The sequence below is a fragment of the Sciurus vulgaris genome, assembly GCF_902686455.1.
Source record: "Sciurus vulgaris genome assembly, chromosome: X".
Taxonomy (NCBI): Eukaryota; Metazoa; Chordata; class Mammalia; order Rodentia; family Sciuridae; genus Sciurus; species Sciurus vulgaris.
The window spans coordinates 14,642,279-14,666,389 of record NC_136471.1 but is presented as its reverse complement, the minus strand read 5'-3'; the positions used below and the strand labels follow the sequence as shown (position 1 = coordinate 14,666,389).

General features: G+C 43.7%; 1 protein-coding gene across 5 annotated transcripts in view; it reads right to left on the bottom strand.

Moving 5' to 3' along the window:
• Window positions 1–24,111, bottom strand: part of FGF13 (fibroblast growth factor 13) — a 497,312-nt gene that overhangs the window by 460,400 nt on the left and 12,801 nt on the right. For 2 of the 5 annotated variants that reach the window (XM_079124744.1, XM_079124749.1), the window contains exons 1-2: window positions 19,184–19,313; window positions 18,329–18,539 (exon numbers count right to left, since the gene is read on the bottom strand). In XM_079124744.1, coding sequence (XP_078980870.1) covers window positions 18,329–18,377 — 49 coding nt within the window. In that variant the 5' untranslated portion in view covers window positions 18,378–18,539; window positions 19,184–19,313. Of the gene's footprint in view, window positions 1–18,328; window positions 18,540–19,183; window positions 19,314–19,647; window positions 19,810–24,111 lie in introns of those variants that run through there. The other 3 variants (XM_079124745.1, XM_079124746.1, XM_079124747.1) reach the window with 3 other exon arrangements.

Below are 24,111 nucleotides of genomic sequence, written 5' to 3'. Positions count from 1 at the left end.
TTAGCCAATATTTTTTGAGGGTCAGCTATGAACTTTAGAAGTGAAGGATTGAAACTCATTATGAAAAGAACTAAAAATCAGTCTGCAATCACAATGGGGAAATCTAAGGGATAACGAAAAGGAGGTGCAGATAGAAGTGATGCTGCCCAATCACACATGAGGTAAGTGCTCAGGATGGAACTAGATTCCAAAAACATGAAAGTCATCATTCTTGACTTCTCTATCTCATTAATTAAATGAGATATCACTGTGCCACTTATATTATTATTGACACTAAACCAAATCTCCCTCTGCCTCTGAATAGTGCTTTTGAATCTTTAGACATCATCCATCTTCATTCCTAGCTTACCAGGTCTCAGCCTCAGCCTGGACCACTGCATCAGCTTTCTCACAGCTTTCCCAGTGAGACAGAGCTTTCTAAAACATACATTGGAATATTTTAAATCCTCCCTTTTAGCTATTTTGAAATTCATAATTCATTAATATAGCCTCATTAAATCATTCCATAATGTACATGTGTATCAAAATACTACATTGCACCCAAATAAATATATGCAATTATTTGTCGATTAAAAATAAAAATTTAGGCCAGGCACAGTGGGGCACTCCTGTAATCTCAGCAATTCAGGAGGCTGAGGCAGGAGGATCACAAGTTCAAGGCCAGGCTCAGCAACTTAGTGAGACCCTGTCTCAAAGAATAAAAAGGGATGGGGCTGCAACTCAGTAGTAGAGCACTTCTGGGTTCAATCCTTACTACCCAAAATAAATAAATTATTTTAAAAACATATGTAAGATCATAAGGGTTCCCATCAAAGAACCCTTCAAAGGCTTCCCAAAGCATTTAAAATGAAATCCAAACTCCTCATCTGGATCCACAAAGGCCTGGCTGCCTTTGTGTGTCCACCTCTCAGGGTGCAACCCATGCCTCTCTAGTCATAAAACATATCATCCTATTGCTCACATTTTTATCTACATGCACAACCCCTCCCCCCCGCTTGCCCCCAGCCCTCCCAATTCTTTGTCCTCAGAAGTGCTGCGCCTCTGCTTGCAACTCTTTTCCCCTCCTCTTTGCCAGGCCAGCTCCTAACTCGCTTCTGGGATCCCAGCTGACCCCTTTTCTCAGGGAGCCTATGCTCCTGCAAGGCTGAGTTAACTGCCCTGCTCCGGGCTTGCACAGCTTCCTGAGAGTCCCTGTTACAACACTGGTCACACTGTTTATTCTAATTGACTATTTCCTTGTTTCTCTTCTCCACTAGACTGTGAGCCCTTAGAGGACAGGAATCATCTACTGTTTGATCACCTTTTCTCAAAATCTACAATTAAGCCTGATATAGAGCTTGTACCCAATACATACATGTTCACTGAATAAATTACATGAATCAGACTATCTAGAAATTTCTGTGTGGCAACATCTAGGCAAGTATTGTGAAAGCACACTGCCTCTCATGTAAGTGCTGAAGTCAAAACTGAGAAGTGACATGAGAGATTAAGATGAAGTCAGAAATGAGTTGTGTTCTGCCTGACTACACCTCAAGCTATCAAGAACTGTATTATATGTTAAATATCAATGGCCTTTTTGACTTAATAAAAATTAATGACCTACTAATAGCAGTCATACAACTATGTACTTTTGTAAGAATCAAGTGGATTTACAAGTTTTCTAGACTACTTGTGTCTTAGTGCTAAAAATTGAACATTCCAAATAGCTAAAAGTTATCCCTCACTCCTGTTAACAACAACAAAAAAAAAAAAAAAAAAAAAAAAGCTACAGATACATATGTGGAGTCCTGATTTTAGAGCTTATAACCAACAAAACCCCAAGGCCTCTGATCTTAGCAGCAAAAATTATGGCTTCTATTTAAAATCTAATGAGTTTTATTCATTTAAAAAGTGTATCCAAGTTTTTTTTTTTCACAATCAGCATTTAAACAAGTACATTATATTATCACTGAGCACTGAGGCTGCTCATCTCTTCCTATTAGGGAACTTCCTCTTTGTCGGTATGAGGAATTGAATGCACAGGCACTTAACCATTGAGCCACATCCCCAGCCCCCCCTTTTTAATATTTTATTTAGAAACAGGGTCTCCCTTAGTTGCTTTGGACCTCACTAAATTGCTGAGGCTGGTCTCGAACTTCAGATCCTCCTGCCTCAGCCACCCAAGTTGCTGGGATTATAGGTTTGCACCATTACACCCAGCTGGGAACTTCCTTTTAATGCATGGGGGAAAATGGTGTTTCCTATATTCCTGCTTCCAAATTGGAATAAATAAAACTCCACTGAAATAAGAGTAGCATAATTCAGCACATGCAAGGACTGTATGTAAGTGAGGTGACTCACTCCTCTAGGAATATTGAACTTCCTTCAGTTCTGTAACTAAGTCATGTTCTTGCTCATTTCCCAGCCTTTTGTGTGCCGTTCCCACTTTCCAAGACAATCTTCCTCCTCATCAACTGACAAGCTCTTACTCATCCTAACGATGTCAGATTAATGATCCCAACATTACCACATTACCACCACAGGACAACGTCAGTTCCCTTTCCTGTCTTTCCTGAAGCTTCCCTAACTCTCCATCCTCCCTTCTCAGGGCGCAACTTCTTTGCCTATTTCTCTTACGGTCATCTCCAGAAGAGCATGAACAGAGATTCTCTCCTCACCAGTGTCTCCCCAGTGCCTGGCATTGAGCCTGCCATATGGTTGATACTCACTAAGTGAATGGAGTCCAGATTCTCAGGCATATGTCGCTAAAGCATTGTCTATCACCTGAAAATAAATGTATCTGCGGGATTTCTGCCCACCAATGCATTATACATTGCTAGGACCTTTACTAGGAACCAGAGTCCACTTTGGGAGATATCTATTTCTGAAAATTTATAAAGATGCAGGAATGGGTTCAGAAGAAGGCAGAGAGCATGGCAAACAAGGCTTAGGAGCCAGCATATGGAGTGGGAAATCTGTGCCCTAATACAAATACAGCACTAGCAACACTAGCTGTCCAACCCAAAGTCACACACAATGCCTATACATACCACCTTCAGAAGCAGATGGGAGGAAAATGCATAAGGAAAATATCAGAGGAACCTACCCAAAGCTAAACTAAAATCCAGGCTCGAATATTTCCTCTATTTCATGCCAAGTGTTCAACAAATGTTTCTCCCACACCCTACCAAGGGGTTAAGAAAAAAACTGTCACATATTTAAACCTAATTTGTGCTCCTGAACATAAGCCATGTCTCACACATGAAAGCAGATAAAAACAAATAAAAATGTCAAATTGTTCCAAGACTAACTAGGAAGTTAAATTTTTCCAAATGACAGAATGAGACAAATTTCTATTCAAACAAGCATTTGTGTATTTCATTTGCTTTATGGGACAGGCTGTCCTAGGTACTGGAAATCCAGAGATGAATGACAAGGTCCCTGGGTGTAATAAGTTTATAGTATAGTGGGAGAGACATACAAAGCCAAAGGGAAATGGAAGTAAATGGCAAAGGGCACAGAAAGGCACAATACACTCTACAAGCAAGCATGAAGGGTCATGGAGGCAATCACAGAAGAAATATCTTATTTCTACAAAAAAAACTGTATAAAAATAAACATAAATAATACATAGACCTAAGAGGACCAAGAAAAGTTCTGTTCTCTCTTCTCATGTTGTCAAACTTGCAAGTCATCTGGATTGGCATATCAATACTCCAGGTCCTTGACAAGTTTGAGTTCTTCTTTCATTTTATTTACCACATTATTTTAATAATCTAAGACTAAAGATTGACAAATAACATCAAGTATGTTAAAACGACTTTCCCATCAATTAGGATCTACACACATGTTCACAGCAACCCTATTTATAATAGTCAAAAAATGGAAGCAACCAAAGCATGCATATGCATGGATGACTGGATAAACCAAGGAGGTGGCATGTACACACAATGGAATATTACTCAGCCTTCAAAAGGATGGAAACTCTGACACATGTTACAACATGAATGAACCTCAAGGACACTGCACTAAGTTAAATAAGTCAGTCACAAAACAATGGAGACTGTATGGTTTCACTTATATGATATAGCTACAGTAGTCAAACCATAAAAAGAGAAAATAGAATGGTGGTTACCAGGGACTGGGGAAGCAGGAAATGGGAAGTTGTTTGATGGGTCTAGAGTTTTCAGTTTTGCAAGACAAAAAATTCAAAAATGTGAATATACTCAACAGTGCTGAAGCATATGCTTAAAATGGTTAAGATGGTAAATTTTGTTATGTGTACTTTTAAATAAAGATCATGCTACAGTGCTACTTGGTATACTGTCATTAAGCTCTACTCTAAGAAAATGTGACTGTGGTACACAATGTCCCCAAATGTGTAACTCACATAGAAATTGTTACTGCATCTAATGAAGATCTCTTCACCTAATTACTAAATCAGAAAAACTGTGATGCTTCAGTTATTTTAGTCATGGGTAGGTACAATGGTATGAGAAGGGATGAATGTACTTTCAAAAACTGCTCTTGCTTTTGTAGGGGAGAAACAATACAGGCAATCTTATTTAGGTCACAGCAGTTACTGTAAACATCCCAAGGAAAGTTTATTAATAACAGCCACCTACAAAGGACCTGGTTTCAACCATGGAATGTCATGGAGTCAATGGAAAGAAGGTTGGAGGCGAAGTCTTCTGGATCTTAGAAATTATATTAGCAACCTCTTGTATTTTAATTTTGAATTTAGAAATAGCAAATTGATTCAATGTTTTAAGTAAGGAATTTTGACTAGATGTTGTCTGAAGGGCCTCTGGCTCTAAATCTAAACTAGCTGCTTGCTCGATAAAAATGAAAATCAGAAAAGCATCCTAAATATCTATGCCACTCCTTGAACCTGCTATCAGTAAGGGAGGCCAAGTGATTGAATCTGTCATTATGTCAATGTGGAAGTACACGGGGCTAGGTTCCTGCACTACCTTGCTTTATGACTTTGGGTAGGTCAGTGCCTGAGGCCTGATTCTTCTCTGAAATGGGAAGTTTGGACCAAATGATTATTAAGGTCCCTTCCAGCCATTATAATCTATGATTAAGAATTAACCTCAGGAGAATGAGGTTGAAGGCTACAGAACAATGTGAATGTACTTAATTAATGCCATGGAACTGTATACTTTAAAATGCCAAATTTTATGATGTATGTTTTACCACTATAAAAAATTTAAAGTAATTAAAATTTTAAAAAAGAACCTGGGAAGCAAAAAGATACTCTGAGCAATAGTTTATAATTAGAATTGCAAGAAACTTAAATACTTCCACAAGAGGCCTCTAGGCTTGGCTTTTATTTCTTTATTTTTAATCAAGTAGTCCTCGATCCCTAAAGAAACATTCAGGTGCACCAGAGATGATGCTATTAAAAGAAAACCTTTTCATAAAACAATAACTCACAAAATTGTAGTTAACTCCCCATTCGCCGTTTAAGTCCAATTTGTATATATGATTTTCATGAACTGAGCTTTGCTTTTATACGACATGGTCAAGACACTTGTACCCTGGACAAGTCTCACCCTCAGCAGAGCAACTACTCTCATGCTTTTTAGCCATGTAAACTAAGCAACTCAACTCTGGCTCAAAGGCAGGGGAACAAGTTTATTATCTTTTACTAGGTTCTTCAGATCCTAGGGAGGGGATGCCAATGCACTAAAAAATCAATACAAGATTTTTCAAGGTATTCAGTTTTGTCACTTGTCTGGAGACAATGGTCTCAGAAAAGATGAACTGCCTTACTTCCTTTTCCTCCCCTTTTGTGCACGCTGCCCTTTAAAGGTATGTTCTTTGTGTCATAAATTCAAAGGTTGCTTTTATGTCCAGTGGGGTGGAGGAAGCTGATGTTTTTAAAATGGTGAAATCTGTCAAAGTCCCAAAGGCTCTGTGATACAAATCAGGTCATCCTATATTGCCTGAACCCCCAATTCCGTAAGACAGATAAAAAAACATTTATAACTCAAAGTAACTAGCAGTAATAGGTCAATGCACTTGATTGGTCATGAACCAATTACAGCAAATACTCCCTGGTGACTGGAGGATAAGAAGAGGTAGGGGGTGCACCTAGTCCTGACCTGATCCTTACTCTCCCACCCACTGCCAGATACAGGAAGGATAGTGAAGGCAAGAGGAAGAATGGAGAAAAGATTAGCAATTAGAGAGTAAAGAGGAGCAAAAAGGAAGCTTCCAAACCATTCATTCAACCCATGAGGAAACTGAGGAAGCAATGCATGGAGCTGAGGAAAACCCTGGGCCTTAACTTCAGGACTCTGCCTCAAGTGATACTTTTGGAGTCTTGGAATCTGTTGAAAGCTTTGGACATTGCTCACCAAAAATAAAAAAGTCCCATTTCTGTGTCATTTCTAGGGGTCCTGTGATTGTTTCCAGGAAAACAATTCCCCAACTTGCCTGATAAGAGTTACCCAGACACTTTTTTACGATTCGGATTACCAGGCTGTCTTCTTAAAGTCCTGATTCAGAGGCCGGAGGGATGGGTATTTTGTTCTTAAGCAAACACTCAAGGTGATTCTTAACTTCAGGCAAGTTTGAGAAATACTGCTCAGGGGCAGAAGGTCCCTAAAGCAGCTGGACATTAGAACCACTTTAGGAACTTTATGAAAAAGATGGCTTCCTAAGCCCCCTGCCCACATCTATTGAATCAGACTCTTATGGTGGGCAATATATGTGATGGGAGATGATGTTGATATCTGCATGGGTTCAAGCACCATGATTTTGTGGTCCCTGGACCTCAGATTAATAATCCCTGCCTGAGTCCATTCATTCAGTTTGCCTCCTTGGTAGTTTGGTCAGGCCAGGGTCCCAATGACTATAATGTGCACCAAGTTACTCACTACTTGACACACCACCAACAAAGAGCAGAGTGTTTCAGGGACAGAACGACTGGTTTCCAGAAGTAAACTTACAAAATACAAGCTCCATTAAGCCAAGGGATATAATCTCTTTTGCTCACTGCTATACTAAGTGTCTGAAGTAGGAGCTGCCCCATAGAAAATTCAATAAATTTTTGTGTGTATGGTACTAGGGATTGAACCCAGGGGCCCTCTACCACTTAGCCACACCCCCAGTCCTCTTTATTTACTTTGAGACAGGGTCTTGCTAAATTGCTGAGGGTCTCACTAAATTGCTGAGGCTGGCCTTGAATTTATGATCCTCCTATCTCAGTCTCTTGAGTCTCTGGGATTACAGCTTGAACTTGAAGGATCATAAAATGCAGAAATAATAAGGACAATACAGATCAAGGAATGGTGAGGTCTGGTTTCTTCAAACTAAAAAATCAGTTTGAAGAAAATAAGCAATATTTCGTTTAGACAATTATATTGTTAATGTAATCATATATATCCCCTGAAGACAAAATACAAAATATTAATAAAACCTACAAATCTTTTCTAATCCAACTGCCCAAGGGTCCCTTTTGGTGTGTGTATTGTGTTTGTTTTATTTTGTTGCAGTGCTGGGGATAGAGATGGAACCCAGTTCTTTCTATGCCAGGCAAGTGCTCTACTTCTGAACTAGACCCAAGATCCTTGGAATATACTTACAGGATTTAGTCTGAGCACATTTGTTATGTATTTATTTAGACATATGCATAGTTGTCTACATGTTATTTTGAATTTATAGACTTATACATGCACATAGGTATCTCACATATGCACATATTCACATATGTACTTTTATAAAGTACTTGTGCAGTCCAGTGAGAATGATGTCAAGGAAATGCAGAAAAACCCGTCACATTCACAGGCACAAAATAACCATCTCTTTTGTTACACCCATGTTCACACCCAGTTCACACACTAGAAATGATGGTGCAGATTAACCACACAGAATAACACCCCAACATGTTGAGAAAAAGAATATTGTATATCCTGCGTGATTCCACACACATACTAAAAGATAATTATCCATGTCTTTAAGTCTATTATAACATGCAGAGAAAAAAAGACTGGAAGGAAAAAAGTCAAAAGGTTCATTTAGGGGTGAAACCTTGGGTACTCTTTTCTTCTCTATGCTTTTGCGGCATTCCACATTATCCCTGGTAAACATGCATTATTTTGGAATCTCAAAAAGCAATGCAATGAAACATAGCAACAGAAAAGTGCCAAAAAATTCCAAACAGCCCCGAGCATTCTGCTCAAGATGCATCCTTGATTGTTTTGGGACGGCTAAAATCCAATGAGGGTTAACCAGAAGACAGAGAAGGCAAAGCTCTGGTGCTGACCAAGCCCGGACTTCAAGCCTCTGACTGGAATCTCGGCCTTCTGGAGTCCGCCTTTGAGGCGTCCAGCGGTGTAGGGAGATCAGGTGTAGGGAGAACAAGGGCTGCTCGGTGGAGGTCAGGGCGACTCCCGCGCCCCTTGCGGCCGCCACCATCTTAACGCTGAACATTGCCTCCCACCGGCTGCAGGGCGCCCGCCCGCCGGCCGCACGGAGCACCGCGACTCTCCCCGCACACACCCCGCAGGCAGCTGCAGGCACCGCCAGCCCCAACCCATCCCGCGGCTCCTCCGCGGCGGCGCCTGCACAGCAGCCAGCAGCACCATGGTTCCCAGAGCAAGCGGGCAAAGCCCTCTGCTCCCCCGTCGCCGCCAGGAAGGAGCTTTGTCATGCCAGGCGCCGCGCAGCTCCTCTCCAAGTTTCACCTTCGGTGACACAACTTTTCCGTGTTTCTTTTTTAGGCAGCTGCCACATCACGAGGCTAATGAGCACACTGAGGTTTGTAATAAACCTGCCTGCCAGATACATGGCGACAGAGGGACACTGGTTGACCAGACCGTTCTGTGCGACTGTCCGGCTCCCAGCTAGTCGCAAAACAAATGCTCCCTGGAAGGAGAGCATCTAAGAAGCGCCCTGCCTTGCTTCCAGAATGGTTCACGTTTGTGTCCAGAGATCCGCAAAGGAAAACCACCAGCATATCCAAGTGCTCCTGGAAGCCTTACTGTTCAATAAAGCCCCCGAGGGGAGAGGCAAGCGTACATGGAGAGAATCAAAGCAAAATAAGCAGGTCAATTCTCAATACTTTCCAAGTCATGGTTGAAAAAGATTCTGAAAATATCCATGGGCAGATCCAAGAACTGCACTCTGCCTGCCTTCTTTAGGTTGTTTACTTTTACTTTTAACAGCAGGATAAATATTTGAAGAGCTGTTTACGAACCCTCCGTTCCTGAGCGGCAGAAATGCTACCTAGGTTATTTGAAGGGATTTTACAGAACTGGATTTCATGTTTGTTATTAAACTTACCTATAACCATGTAATAGACCCATCACTATTAATTACGGCTGTTAAACATAGGTTTCCACAGCAGAAAAACACTACATGATTCCCAACTTTGAGAACTATAATTAATATGCTCGTTCCAGGCGTGTGCCTCTGTTAACAAGATATATTTTTGGAAATATTATCTAACTGAAGACAGCATAAATAGTATAAAAAATAAAGCTGGCACTTTTTTATTTTTCCATTTAAAATGAGTTATATAAAAAGTAGCGAAAAGCTCCTTCCAGGGAGCTACATTTTAAGGAGGTGGGGAAAATTTCTTTCACAGTTAATATAGCTATCCAGGGAGAAAAATCCAGAAATGAAAATCCTCCAATTAGCCCAGCACACCCAAAGGAACCCCATTTGGTTAATGAAAACCAGAGACATCTGTTGACAAAAAAGGAGTTGGGGGGTGGGAGAACCGGGTAGACTTGAGAAGGGAAAAGAAACATATGATTCTGATGAGAGACAGATTGAAAGCATATGCCATGTAATGAAAAATAAAATAAACAAGTGGAGTTTTACACAACAGTGAATTAAGAAGAAGTGTAGTCTGTAGAACACAGGTGAAACAAGCTCCCAGGTACAGCTCTGGCAAAAAGTCCCATTGTTTTCAAATTGGCAAACACTTCAATCTTGAAAGTCACAGCCACATAGCCAAATCCTTGTAGCAAAGACTCCAAGCAATGGCCAAATGAGGTGAGATGCAACTGTAAAGTGAAAAGTTGGAGTGTCCAAGGTCAAAGGGGAAGGAAAGGGCACCCTTATGGAAGGACTCAGTTTCTTTTTTTCTCTGTATGTCATGCACTAGAACAGAGCCTGGTACAGAAGTAACACAAGAACCATTCAGAGATTTGTTCAGCTGATCAAGACTGCAGACAACCCTACAGTACACTCTTCTTAATTACATCCACTTTGGTGAATGGTAATTTCACCTTTGTGCAAACCTGGATTTGAAAAGAATTCACTACGTTGTCTAGGTATACAGTATGAGAGTGATTACTGATTAGGAAATTGAATTTGTAGTCAATCAAACCTGGCTCATATTCTCATTCTATCATGTTGCCAGCTGAATGACCTCAAGATGGCCTCCATCTCTGAGACTCAGTTTTTTCACCTGTCAAATGGGAATAGTAGCATATCTAGCTATCCTTCATAAATTGTTATAACATTTTCATGAGATATTTCAGGTCAAACCCCTGGCATATGGACAGTACTCAGAAAATATCTATTTTAGGATCCCAACCAAAATTACTTCCCCAACTTATCTAGGTGTTCAGAAGTCAACCACTGATGATTGATTTATTTGGGTTAAAGCTCTGCCTCTTAGTTCCGATATAAAGAGGAGCCTTTCTCCATCACACTGCCTTCTGACAGGAAAACAAAATGGAAGTGAACATAGCATAGGACCAATGACTTTTGATAGGTTAATGGCACATGCATTCAATGATCATTTATCAACTACTACAAATCACCTAAGCACTGTGTTAATAATTTGTAATCTACTAGCTGCGTGACCACATACAAACCACCCAGTCTCTCTGGGTTTCAACTTTTCTCATCTCCAAAGTCCAAATACTATATACTAATGACTACTTCATTTGGCTGTCCTAAGGATTAAATGAGATATATGTAAAAATAATGTGTACCTAATAACAAGTGCTCATCAATTTAGAAACTACTGTAATAATGGTAGGAATACTGCTTATTGATCTCAAATGATGAGTAAAACATACTGATGCCTAAAGGGATTCCCTGCCTTGTCTCAGTTGTTCAACAACTGCTTCTTACAGTCTAACCAGGCACAAAAATCTATTAAGTGCCCTTGTGTGGGCCAGGGTGGGTCCTTGAAGAAACCAGAAGACAAGAAAAAGAGGTATCAACAGGGGAAGTATCACTGAAAGTGGAAGTGGCTAGGTGACCAAAACCAGAGTGCTTACCTCAGAGTTCTACTTAAATGTAATTCAACAGCAGGAAAAATTTAAACAGGATAATAGAAATCAAAATAGTTTGCCTTTGAGTGGGGGGATGATTAGAAAGGGGTATGAGAAAACTTCCTGGGGTACCAAGATTCTATATCTTGACACTGGTACTGACTGCATGGGTATGAACATTTGTCAAAATTCATCAGGATGCACACTTCCAGCCATGCACAGTAGCACACACCTATAATCCCAGGGACTCAGGAGGCTAGGACAGGAGGATCACAAGTTCAAGGCCAGCCTCAGCAACTTAGCCAGGCCTCAAGCAACTCTGAACCTGTCTGAAAACAAAAAGGGCTAGGGATGTAGCTCAGTGATAAATTGCCCCTGGGTTCAATCCCCAGTACCAAAAGAAAAATGTCTACTTCAGAAGTGCGCATATTACTGTAGTTCAACTTTGATTACAAAAAGGGAAAATGAGTCCATACTATATTTTTAATTAACTATTTTCTAATTTTGCCTCTGTCTATATCTACCTTGCATGGAAAGTTGTTGTTTTATTTTTTTATTTTTCCCCAGGCCCCACTGACATGATCTGAAAAGGAAAAGACAGACATTCACAACAGGAATTCCTGTGGGCCAAATAGTGATTGTCCAGACGGAATCTAATATCTCAGCAGGCAGACTAGGCAAGTGACCCAGCTCAGGTCAGCTCTATTCTCTCCTTAGAATGTCAACCAAAACTTTACACCAATAGGAGCCAAGAATCAGCAAGGACAACTACTACCCCTTACCCTCTGCCTGTGGGGAAGGTCATTAGCCAGTAATGCTAATACCATTTCCATTTGAAAATAAATGCTAAAAGTAATTTCAAATGGCAAAGACCAGGGCATGAGAACTGCTTTCCAATAATCTTAACAATGGTAATTGTAATTTAGGCTCAATGTTTATTACAACCTAGATCTCTTAATGAAATAGTCCACATTTTGATCATGCCCCAAGAACCAAGAATGCCTCTCTTTTCTAATATAAACTTCCCATTTTCAGGAAAAATGGAAAACACTGCTTTGCAGAAAAGAAAAAAAATGGCCACACAACTCAAGGAGAAATTGGACCTCAGGCCTAAGAATAGTGGTCATATTGATTCTATATATTATCTCATTTTCTTTGGGAAATCAGTGTCTTTATCCGGAAATCCTCATCTGTGAGAAATGTTTCATCAAGATGTGACATTCGACAAAGTGATAAAGTGCCATGTTAAAAAATGGCACAAATAAGATTCAACTGAATTTTTAGAACTGGTATATCACAAGTAGATAACCTACATTTCAAATTGAGAAAGACTAAGATGAACCACGTTACACAGGATAATGTACCTGAAATCCACTCCTTCAGCCTGTGCTGATAAATCCCAATGATAATATATATTCTGAGTAGGGAAATGTAAATCTGTGACTACAGAAAATGAGTTATGCAGACATTTATGTTCTATACTAATTATTAAAACCATATTTTGTGCCTGACTTTTACATTTCAAATATAATGTTATGCTCCATGTGGTAACAGACATATTAAATCCCCTCCACCCACTGTATTTTCAATTTATATGTGTTTTCTGCATTGAATTGTTTAATCTTGGCAATTATTTTCCATTCCTTTCAAATTTCTCAACTCCAAAAATATAAGCCATAATGAAACAGACACTCGAAGGCCTTTTTATTGGATATATTTGAAGAGCTGCAACACATTCCAGTTGTTCTGCATTGATTGTAATTCCCAAAATAAGGAGTTGATTTGGACATAAAACAGCACAGCTGCAAAGAGACCTGAAACACTCCCCTTACTTTCTGCCTCACTAATCAGCCCTCCAGCTTGCTACCCAGGCCCTGATTCCAGTTCTCTCCCCAGTTCTGCCTATCTTTGAGGCCACCATACATCTGTTGCCCCACCCTGGACACAGACCTCCACCCCTTTCTTCACCCCACAGCTCACTTTCCACTTCTCATTCACGCCCCAATTTAACATCCATTCCCACTCCAACCTTACCCATGTCACCAGCCCTAGGGTATATATACCCTAGCCCCTTTTAATGACTGAACTCTACTCTAAGGTGACTTAAATGAAGAAATACTAAGTTAGGGAGAAGAAACAGTTACCCTATCTTATGACTCAAGATAAGATGGGTACAAGTAACTGGACTTGACACATAAGATAGGGGTACTCTTTCTTCTTATGCCTCAAGATAAGATAGGGATCCTGTTTCTTCTCCCTAACTTAGTACTTCTTGCTCCCTCATAGACTATGTCAATAAAGAAGGCATACACAGAATAATAATGACAGAGGATCTAGGGACATTGTGCATCCATCTCTCATACCCATCCCCCAAGAACAGACTAATGTTTGTGATTAGAGATTTACCCTCCCTAAGGCTGTGATCACCACCTTCAGCATGGAACAGACTGTGGCTTATGACAACTGTCCATAAAACAACTGTCTGGTCTATGATGACAAGATGAAAAACTAAGTTCCTACATGAGTAATAGATTACAATAGTTATTTTTAATAAGAGGTCACCAACATGATTTCTTGCCAGAAAAACACCTCTAAACACCTGCTTTGCCTGGCCCAAGTTTGAGAAAGACATTTGATGAAATTTATTATAGTAAATCACCAAGACCAAGATGATCTTTGGGAATGGCATTTGGGACTCAAGCCTTGATATGCTGACCGCCTGACCACAATGCTCTCTCTATGCTTCTTGGGTAAGGTAGAAAAGCCATTGGAAAAGGTCAGGAAGTGAACAGAAAATGAGCTGTGGCCATAAATGCATGTGGGCACCACAATCCATTAAAGCAACAGCTGTGCAAGTAGCTGGCCTCTTGGACTATGCATGGAATTGTCCTTCATCGTCCAGCAGCCAGCATGAGCCCAGCTCTGATGCTAATGCTTTCTCACCAAGAAAACCCGCAGCTCACATAGCCCTGAAACTCACCTATATCTGGTGGCTCTGGGGCTAAGCACAAAGGAAAGGGTTTCTGGAAAACACACCCAACTCCACAAATGTAGCAAAAAACCAAATGACAGATTTGAAATCAAGAATTGCCTAGCACTTTGACAACATCCAGAAAGATTTGGTTTTATCTGTAGTAAGCTACAAGTTTTCTGATACCACAAAAGCATAGTTGCAGTAAACCACACACAACCTTACCTGAGTGTTTTCCAATGGAGGACTGCTAAAAAGATCTTATGTGACAAGGTACAGAAAAGGGAGTCAAAGCTAAGCCAATATCTGCTTGAATGAACCAATGTTATGCTTTCTTCTTCCCTGAACTAGAAATAGATCCCCCTGTTCAAGAGCTGTGTGACCCAAATTATATACACAACTGACAATTTTGAAGTTTATGCAAAGCATAAATTAATACACAAAAGGTTACTGGCTGTACAAGAGGTCTTCTTAATAGTTTTGAACAGAATCAAGATCCCTGCTCCCCTCCCAAAGGGAATAGTTGATCTTGTCTAGCTATGTTATTGAAAAGGTTATCAAAAAGATCATTGTCCATCACTGATCTTAACCTCAAAGAGTTGAAAAGATCATTTTAAAGGACATTCATCAATTTATAGCCTCTAAAAGCTGTATTTCAGCTGGCACAATGATGCATGCCTGTAATTCCAGCAACTCAGGAGGCTGAAGCAGGATTTCAAGTTCAAGGACAGCCTCAGCAACTTTAGCAAACAACTCTGTCCAAATAGAAAGGGTTGAGGATGTAGTTCAGTGGTAAAGTACCCGTAGGTTCAATCCCCTAGCAACAACAAAATGTCATATTTCATTCATCAGTACAAAATAACTTTCTGATTACCTACTACCTGTGCTTCGTATGTATGTATGTATGTATGTGTGTGTGTTTAGGTACTGGGGACTGAACCCAGTGACGCTTTACCATTGACCTACATCCCCAGCCCTTTTTATTTTATTTTATTTTATTTTTATTTTCAGACAGGGTCTTGCTAAGTTGCTAAGACTGGCTTTTAACTTGGTGCCCCTCCTGCCTCAGCTTCCCAAGTCACTAGGATTACAGGTGTATGCTGCTGCGCCCAATACTACATGTGCTTTAGAAACTCTAGAAACATGGAAGTCTATGAAAATCTCTATGTAGTGATGATAGGCTGTGAGCATAAGCCTCAACTGGCAGGGTGGGAGGTTAGATTTAAAATAGCAGTAAGCTCCAAATCATGAAATTCATCCAAACTTAATTTGATTTGATTCAATTATTTGTCACACCACTGTCCAAATTAAATGTGTATATATTTGAAGTATCTACTTAATGTTTGATCCCATATGCTAATGAGTAGTTTAAAAAAACTCATGTATGACCTATACATAGGATTATGTAAATAACCAGATCTCTTCATGAATATGGGCAATGTAAATATACTTTATTGGCTAAAAGGAGGAACAGACCTAGTATATTTCAGCTCTAACATAAAAAATAATCTTTAAATTGTAGTCATAATGAGGCCCAGTGCAGCACACCTGTAATCCAAGCAACTCCAGAGGCTGAGATAAGAATATCATAAGTTTGAGGTGAGCCTCAGCAAATTAGCAAGGCCCTCAGCCACTTAGACTATCTCAAATAAAAACTAAAAAGTGCTGGAGTTGTAGTTCAGTGGTAAAGTGCTCCTGAGTTCAATCCCCAGTATCAAAAAGAAAAAAAAATAAATAAATAATCACAGTCTTTTCACATACTTGAAAGAAGAAAATACTAATGAGGACTACATGTTCACTATTTTGAAACTGCTCTAAATTCAACAACCAATAGAAAGGTTGAAATGGCAATCTTGCTCCTAAGAGATAAACGATCCCCATCTCCTCAGAAAAGCAAATGCCCTTCTTAAAAGTTGCCTTGTGAAATTAATTTATTCTAATTACAACCACAATTTCAAGTTCTAATTACACAATTCCTACTGAGAGGTATATGGTTTCAAATGTGTTGAGTCAACATAAGAAAATGTCATGACCAATGCCTAATAAAATTTTCATTATTGAGTTACAGAAACCTGTCCCAATGTTTCCAGACTTGTTAATCCATTCTGGACACTGCAAATTATATTCCTAAAACAGAAAGTCATTTTCTGTGAATGAATTTGGTTTCAGAATCCTTCAAAAGTAGCCTGAAAGAAACCTGAGTAACCACGTGATGGAAATCAGGAATCCAAGTTCCAGAAACAAAGGTGAAATACTCCCAGGTTCTCAAGGGAATGACTTGCTTAGTTCAATTGGGTGCTAGGATCTTTAATTGCACTCACTTCTCTGGGGCCTCAGTGGAAAATAAAACCTTTGAACAGGTAGGGAGGTGGGGTTGTAGCTTAGTGGGAGAGCGCTTGCCTAGCATGCTGAGGCCCTGGGTTTGATCCCCCCAGCACCACATACACAAAAATTTCTTAAGCAACCTTAATATTTGCCTTTATCATATCTGCCCTTATACTTATTATGGCATGCTCGAGAAAGCCCTGAAAATGTATGCCTGCAGTTCTAACTTTCGGAAGTTACTGCTACAATTGATTTGTGTGCCACAGTCAGCATGTCTGAGTGGGTTGGACGACACCGAATTCTAGCCTGGAGCCAAGCCAGTAGCAACACTGACCCTTAGGACAACAGATATAACCCTCCACAAACTTCCGGTGTCTTCCTTTAAACCCTTTGCCTAGTTGGAAGAGAAACGGCTCCATTTAGAAGCAAGGATAAAGGCCCTGAGCTGAAGACTTTGACAACTTTCCGCGGGGGAGGGCTGGCGCTGCCCTAGAATCTCCCGGGAAAGAAAGCTCTTAGAGATGGGGAGAGGCGAGAAGGAGGAGATGAGAAAAAGAATAGGGAAAGGAGTGGGAGGGAAGGGGGCCCGAGGGCTCAGGGAGGAATTGGGGCCCCAAGAACGAAAGCTGGGGATCCCCAGGCTTCAAACACACTTCCAAACATGGATCTTTGTGGTTCGGTGTGCGTGGGGCCCTCAGGGCCAGTTCAACCCACTCCAGCGCCTGCTCTGTGGCCATTCCGGACACTTGCACCTAAGGCGCCTACTGCTCTTCCACACCCCCTCTGTGCCTCTCTCCACACCCGGCTCTCCAAAGCTGTCTCCAGATTACATTCCAGAGCTAAGCCTGGTCCACGGCAAGGCACTGAATGGGACTGGTGGGGGTGGGGGGACGCCCCTTCCTTTGCCTGAGTTCTCCCCAGCCTGAGCCCCGCTCTGCTGTGCCTCCCCAAACCGCCGGTGAATGGCCCCAGGCCGAGACGCGCACTACGGGGGACCTGAGGCGGGGCGCCCTGGGCTATGTGACTGAACCCCAACAAGATGAGGAAGGGTACTGCTCTCTCCCGCGGAGGCCCACTCCCGCTGGGCACTAGTGGCAAGGGGACAACAGCCTTTGTTCTCCCGGGGCTTGGCGAGGCTGCGCTGCCGAGGCGCAGCGCGGGCGGCGCCAAGGCACCCAGATTGCTCACTTTTGCACGCGGCGGGTTGAAGGGTGCAAGCTCCTGCCTCTCCCGGGGGGTGCGATGGGTAGGGAGTTGAGGAGTAGGGGGATGAGGGGGAAAGGAGCGTGGGGGGAGGGGTTCTGCGTCTTGGCCAGGTTCTTTGTTTGCATTGGGGGCGGGGAGACGGGGTTGAAGGTGGGTTCAAGCTTGGGTTCTGAGAGCGGGGCAGATTCCTGAGTATGTCACCATGTTGTACTCGCGCAGCACGCATATGCACACTCGCGCACACGCATACACACGCACTCGCACAGACAGGCGGTCGACCGACAGAAGGCAGCGCGGTTCTCGGCGCTCTGGGCTGCAGCAGCTTCGTCTGCCCGCAGCGCCACCAGCGTGCGTCCAGAGGGGTAGTGGAGGAGGCTGGAGGCACTCGTGGGGCGACAATTCCGCCAGGAAGGAGGGAAAGTGGTGCAAACCCAGACTCCCCCAGAGTCCTCTGACCCCCCTTTCACGCCTTGGGTCGCAGAGGTCATGGGCAGCTTAGGCTCCAGGAGGGACGATGAAAGCCGCCGGAGGGCGGCGCGCAAGCAAGGGGGCGAGGGAAACCTAGCGAAGGGAAGCAGGCGGACTTGGCAGGCGGGCTTACCCTTAGAAGCATCTTTCTCCTCTTTGGGCTTGGTCACCTTTCCACTCATAGATCCCAGCTTGCTTGACAAGGTTCGCCCAGGAGACAAGTCCTCGCCGAGCGGGCTGGACTTGGGAGAGTGCTTAGGGCGGCAAGTCGCGACCGCGAGCTCTCCTCGGTGTGGCTCGGGGCGGTATCCGCTTTTCCCCACCGCTGCCGCTGCCGCCGCTGCCTGCAAGAGAGTGGGGAGGAAAGGAGAGGGGTGAAGGAGGAGCCGCCGCAAGCCCGAGCGGCCGGCCGCGGGAGGAGCCGCTCGCTCGCCGCGCTCAAGAAGTGAAGAGACAAAGCGGTGCGGCGCTGCCTCCGCGCCCAGCGCCCGCCGCTCCTGCCCGCCCGCGGAGAGCCACACTGGAAGCCCTCGGGGCGCCCGAGAGGCGCGGCCGGGACTCCCCGGCTTCGCCGCCGGCCTCCCCGAGCTCTGCGCGAGCCGCTGGCCCGGCCGGCTCGGGCCGCGCCGGGAGTTGCCTGGGTGGGCTGCCCGCGCACCGGCGGGCCGCTTTCCCCCGCCTCTCCCAATCTGCCGCGGGCCGCCAACTCCATCAGAATAAAACCCAGGAAGGTTTTTTAAAAATCAAAACAAAGACGAAAATATTCACTTAAAAATAACGAGCCTCCCCGAAAGGGAAATGTTTGAACATGTGATGAGCAACGTGTGAGCCTGTTACACCGCAGAGCCGAGCAGCTTCTCGCCCGTGGGGAATCGGAGGGGAGGGTCGCCTTTCTCTGGCTCTTTAATCCATTTTCGGGTTCCTATTATGTTGTCCAAAGGGGGGCCTGAGTTGCTCGCGGGCGGAGGAAAAGAACGATGACCCTTACCTGCTCTCTCCCTACACCCACACCCCCTCGGAGCTCGCCCGCTCCCTCGCTTGCGCTCTCCTTCCAAAGAACTCTTGGGTCCCAGAGAGCCGCGAATCAACGCCGCGGCGCATTCTATATAAGCGGCAAGGTGTGGGCACGCGGGGGGCGGGGGCCGGCGAGGGCGGGGCCCCACAAAGCCGCCTGCCGGCTGTAGTAAAAGGAGAGCTCGGCAGGGGCGCGCCGACGTCAGCGCTGGCTGGCAAAACCCGGGCGAGCCCGGCGGAGTGCGGGCGAGCGTGTCGCCCCGGGCGTTCCCTGGTCCCTCGGGACGGGCAGGGCCCGCGAGCGACGCCGGAGCGGGCTCGCGGTATCCTCCGCCGACACCCGAGCCAGGCGTCCCCTCTCCACCCCTGTTACTCCCTTTCCTCCCAGCGCCTGCCTTCCAGGCTGCGCTGCCCGTGCCCGCGCTGGTCGTCACCTACACTTTTGGGACTCCGCTGTTGGCAACTACCTGCACTGAGCGGTGGAATCTCAGTCCCGGAATCGGTGACTTTGCCGCTGGCCAGCTGCCCAACTTGAGACAGCAGAACTCTCAGAGAGGAGAGAAGGGCGCGCTGGGATCTGGGTGTCACTAGGGCAGAGAGTGAAACTGACTGTGGCGACTGCCACCTCCCACCCCTACACGCTGGCCCCTCCTCCTGGAGCTGGTGGCTCCAGTTGGCAAACTGGACGCTTACAGAGTCCCAACTGCCCAGTTTAGCCAACCCCAGGCAAATGGCATGAGGTGGGACTGGGGACAGGTGTGGGAGAGGAATAAGTAGGATTGACATGTCGCCTGGGCATACTTATTACAAAATCCAGGGAAGATCCATGAAAATACTAGAAGAAAAACTGCCCAGAAACTGTACAGGAGGCGAAAGGGGATGGAGAAAGTCAAGGGAAGGGGACGACGGGGTAGTCAGGAATCAGTTCCTGGGGCATCGTACGAAACCATTTCATGGATGGCCCTTTCTCTAAGTGGGGACCAGCGTGGACCCGACACTTTCTTGAGGTACTGATGTGGTTGCTAGGACTTGATCCACAAAGCCGTTCATTAATTAGACCGTAGGTTTCAGCCTGGCCATGGTGACACACTAGCGAGTCCTATGTAGAAAATCCGTTTTCCCTCAACCCCACACGCACCTTAATTCTGTTTCGTTAATGGCATTAGAAACCAGGCGAAGAAATCATATAGATGGATTAGTCCTACTGAATCCCTGGCGGTAACTCAATTATAAGAGCCTGCTGTAGCTTTCAAGACCAGGAGTGTGGGCTGCCCCTGCTGCCAACAGGGGTCTAAAGGTCAGCAACCCTCTAAACTCAATTTGCAGCCTCCATCTTCAGTCTGGGAGGAACTGGAAGCCTGTTTTTCTTGTAAATAATATCTAATAATCTGGAGCTTGATGACACAATGTAATTATCCATTCCAGGGCTAGACCATTAATTAATATCAGGGAAGGAAGGAATTACTCTTCAAATGACAGGAATTCAAAGTGGGCGGAGACTTGGATAGGTTTAAGGGAAATGGGCAAAAAGTTCTTAAATAATTAATAGGCAATAGGTACCATCCATTAGCACCTGAGCTGTGCCAAGCAATGTATAAATGCTTTCTATCACCCTTATTTCCTCTTCACATCAACAACCCTAGTAAGTGTTGGTACTGATTTTTCCATTTTACAAATGAGAAAATAGAGGCTCAGAGACATTAGGTAACTTTGAAAGAAGTCACACAGCTAGTAATTGGTGGAGCAAGGATAACAAACTAGGCAAGTCAGGATAGGAAACCAGTTGGGTGTCTCTAAAACCAGCGTTCTTCTATTATATTTCACCATACCTCAGCACTCCTATGGCTCTTTTAAACAGAAGGTGGAAGAGGGCTGGGAACATAGCAGTGGTAGCGTCCTCACCATCACTAAAAAGGGGGGACACATTTTCACTGAACCTATCTGCCAATTCTAAACTCCTAAGACCTTCCAAACTCCTCTCCTACGTACACATACGATTCGCTTTATCCACACACCTCTACTGAGCAACAAGACTGTGAACTTACATACATACCAAGTGTATCAGCTTTGCTGCCACCTTAAGACATCCAGAAAGGTTCTCCACACAGATTCGCTTCACTCACCCCCCAAACTGTATAATCAATGGCATCTTTAACAATGATAACTTCCAGCTGGAAGCCAGATATCACTCTGTTCTTTAAAGGACACTAATAGTCAATATATGGCTAAGCCTAGGTTAGTTAATATTACTGAGGAGAGTTGAGATGTCTGCTTAGGAACACAAGTGGAGTCTGCCTGCCCATGAATATAAACCAGGAAAACAAAGTGTGTTTCTTTGCTTGTAAACCACCTTGAAAAATAAACACCAGAACATAAATGGAACAGACACTTCATACAAAGACCCTATAATGATGTGTGTCCATATGGATGCAAATCAATGACATCATAAGGCCATTCATGACAGAGACCAAAGATTTGGACTATTCATGTGCAGGACAAGTAATCATACCTAAATAAAACTTCCGAAGCCCCTCTAGGAAGGTCACAGGCAGCCTGTTTTATGAAAGAAACAGTGGCCTTCTCCTCTTCAAAGTCCCATGAGATGTCTAATGTGAGCAGAGTGTTGCTAACACTGGTTCAGTAAAAGGTATGCTCCAGAGTCCAGCTCTCAAACTACTTGGTAATGTAGAATGGTCATATGGAAGAGGACCTGACATCTATGGAGTTCAGAGGGTGGTCTCTTCCCCAACACTAAAGGGCCTCAATTTGGAAGCATCTCAGTGAAGCCCTTGTATATATTGTAGTACTTGCTCCTCCCCACACAGATCCATCTCCCTTTTCCCACTGGGGTGGAAGTGCCCCCGGATTTTAGCCTAGCAATTTTCACTATCTGGTCAATTCACTCTCACTTTTCTCTGCCTTGTCCCCATGGTAAAATGTGTCCTAACCTGTCTGCCCCTTCTATGAGCAAGAAGTCCATAGACCCAACAAAGCATTTGGCACAGGAACTATCTCATATAGTCAATTTACCCTGGAATTAAATATGCTAAAGCAAAATGTGAAATGGCCAGGTCTCTAAAGAGAATGAATTTTTTCTGGAGTAAGAGGCAGAAGCTTGAGTCTTTATTAATAAAAGTGAAAAAGGTCCTCTTGGCCTATCATTTCCCTGATGTATGTTTCATTTCTTCTTCTTCTTCTTATTATTATTATTGTTATTATTTATTATTATTATTTGGTACTAGGGGTACTTAACCACTGAGCCACATCCCTAGTCCTTTTCATTTTTTCAGACAGGGTCTCACTTAAGTTGCCTCAGCCTCTCAAGTCACTGGGATTATAGATGTGTGCCATCACACCTGGCCTGGTGTCTGTTTCATGACAGTCTCCTAAGGCCTCAAGACACCAGCCTCTGGATTCCAGGTTTGCTCTGCCTCCAGCAGCTCTGAGCAGTGTTTTTGGGCAACAGGCCACATACTTCCCTGTCTGTAGTAGAAGGTAAGGTCAGGGTGAGTGGCAGCATAAAGGACACATACACTTAGGGCTGTTCCTGGAAGTGTTGGACTGCCTGAGTGTGGAGACATTGCCATCAGGTACCGCCAAATTAGACGTTTTACTAATAAGACTGCTTCTAACGGGACAAATCGTGTTTTTTGTTTGTGAAAACATGGCATAGCAGAAAGCTGGTTCAGAAGGAGGCAGCCTGGCAGAAGCTACACTTCCAGTCACGCTACTTGAGTAAAGAAAGGCCCATGGGCCAAGATCTAGGAGTTGGAAATCACGTTAATTTTTAAGCTTATGTTTCAATAATTTGAACCTTCAGATCCAAATGCTAGAGCTATGACAGGTATTCATTTCTGATTCAAACCCTGCAGTGTTTATCTACATGATGATTTAAGGCTGCTTTCTGTCAGAACCTTAGGTGAGTTGGCAGGTTACTGTAACGTAAGAACTAGGGAAGATAATCTACAAAGATGGACACTGTGTCAGTTTTAAATGTTCCCATTGAGATGTAGCACTATGTCCTCTCCCCTTGGTCCCGTCTGGTCTTGTAACTCTTTCAGCCTATAGTATATGGTGAAATTGATGCTCTCTTCATTTTGGTTAGAGAAGGCCATATGGCTTTTGCCTGGCTCTCTTAGGGGTCCTGGGGAAAGCCTGCTGCTATGTATGGTTTGCTCACCCTGAGACCACCATACTTGAGAGTTCACATTTAGGCTTTCCAGTTGACAGTTTTAGCTGAGCTCCCAAACTACAGCCAGCATCCTTGCCATCCAGGCAAGAGAGCCATCTTGGACAGTCAATCCAATCAAACAATCAGATGACTTCACCTCAGCTGACACTTGACTGCAACTTGATAAGAGATCCCTCCATGGAGAATTACTCAGTGGAGCCCTGCTCAAATTCCCAGCCCAAAAAATGTGGTCAAAATTAGATAGTTGTTTTTAGTTGCTGCTATGGTTTGGGTATAGTCAGAGTATCCCCCAAGTGTCCATTATGATTATAGACTTGATCCATAGGAGGGTGTTGTTGAAAGGTGTTGGAACCATTGGGAGGTGGGGCCTAGGTCACTATGGGTATACCCTACCTTGGAACGGGTTTTGAGATGCCAATCTCTTTTATGACTGCCGTTTCATTATATAATCTCGTCTACACACATACACACGCACGCGCGTGTGCGCACACACACACACACACACACACACACACACACACACACACACCTCCACCATGTTGTAACTGCTTGACCTGAAACTCACTCCTGCCATCCCACAAGAACTGTTGCCATCCAACATGTACCATGGGCCCCTTGCCATAACCAACTCGAGCTGCAGTGGCCTCTGAGTGCCTGGGTGGCTAAGCACAGTGAAACAGATCCCGAGGAAACAATTTCCTAGTCACTCC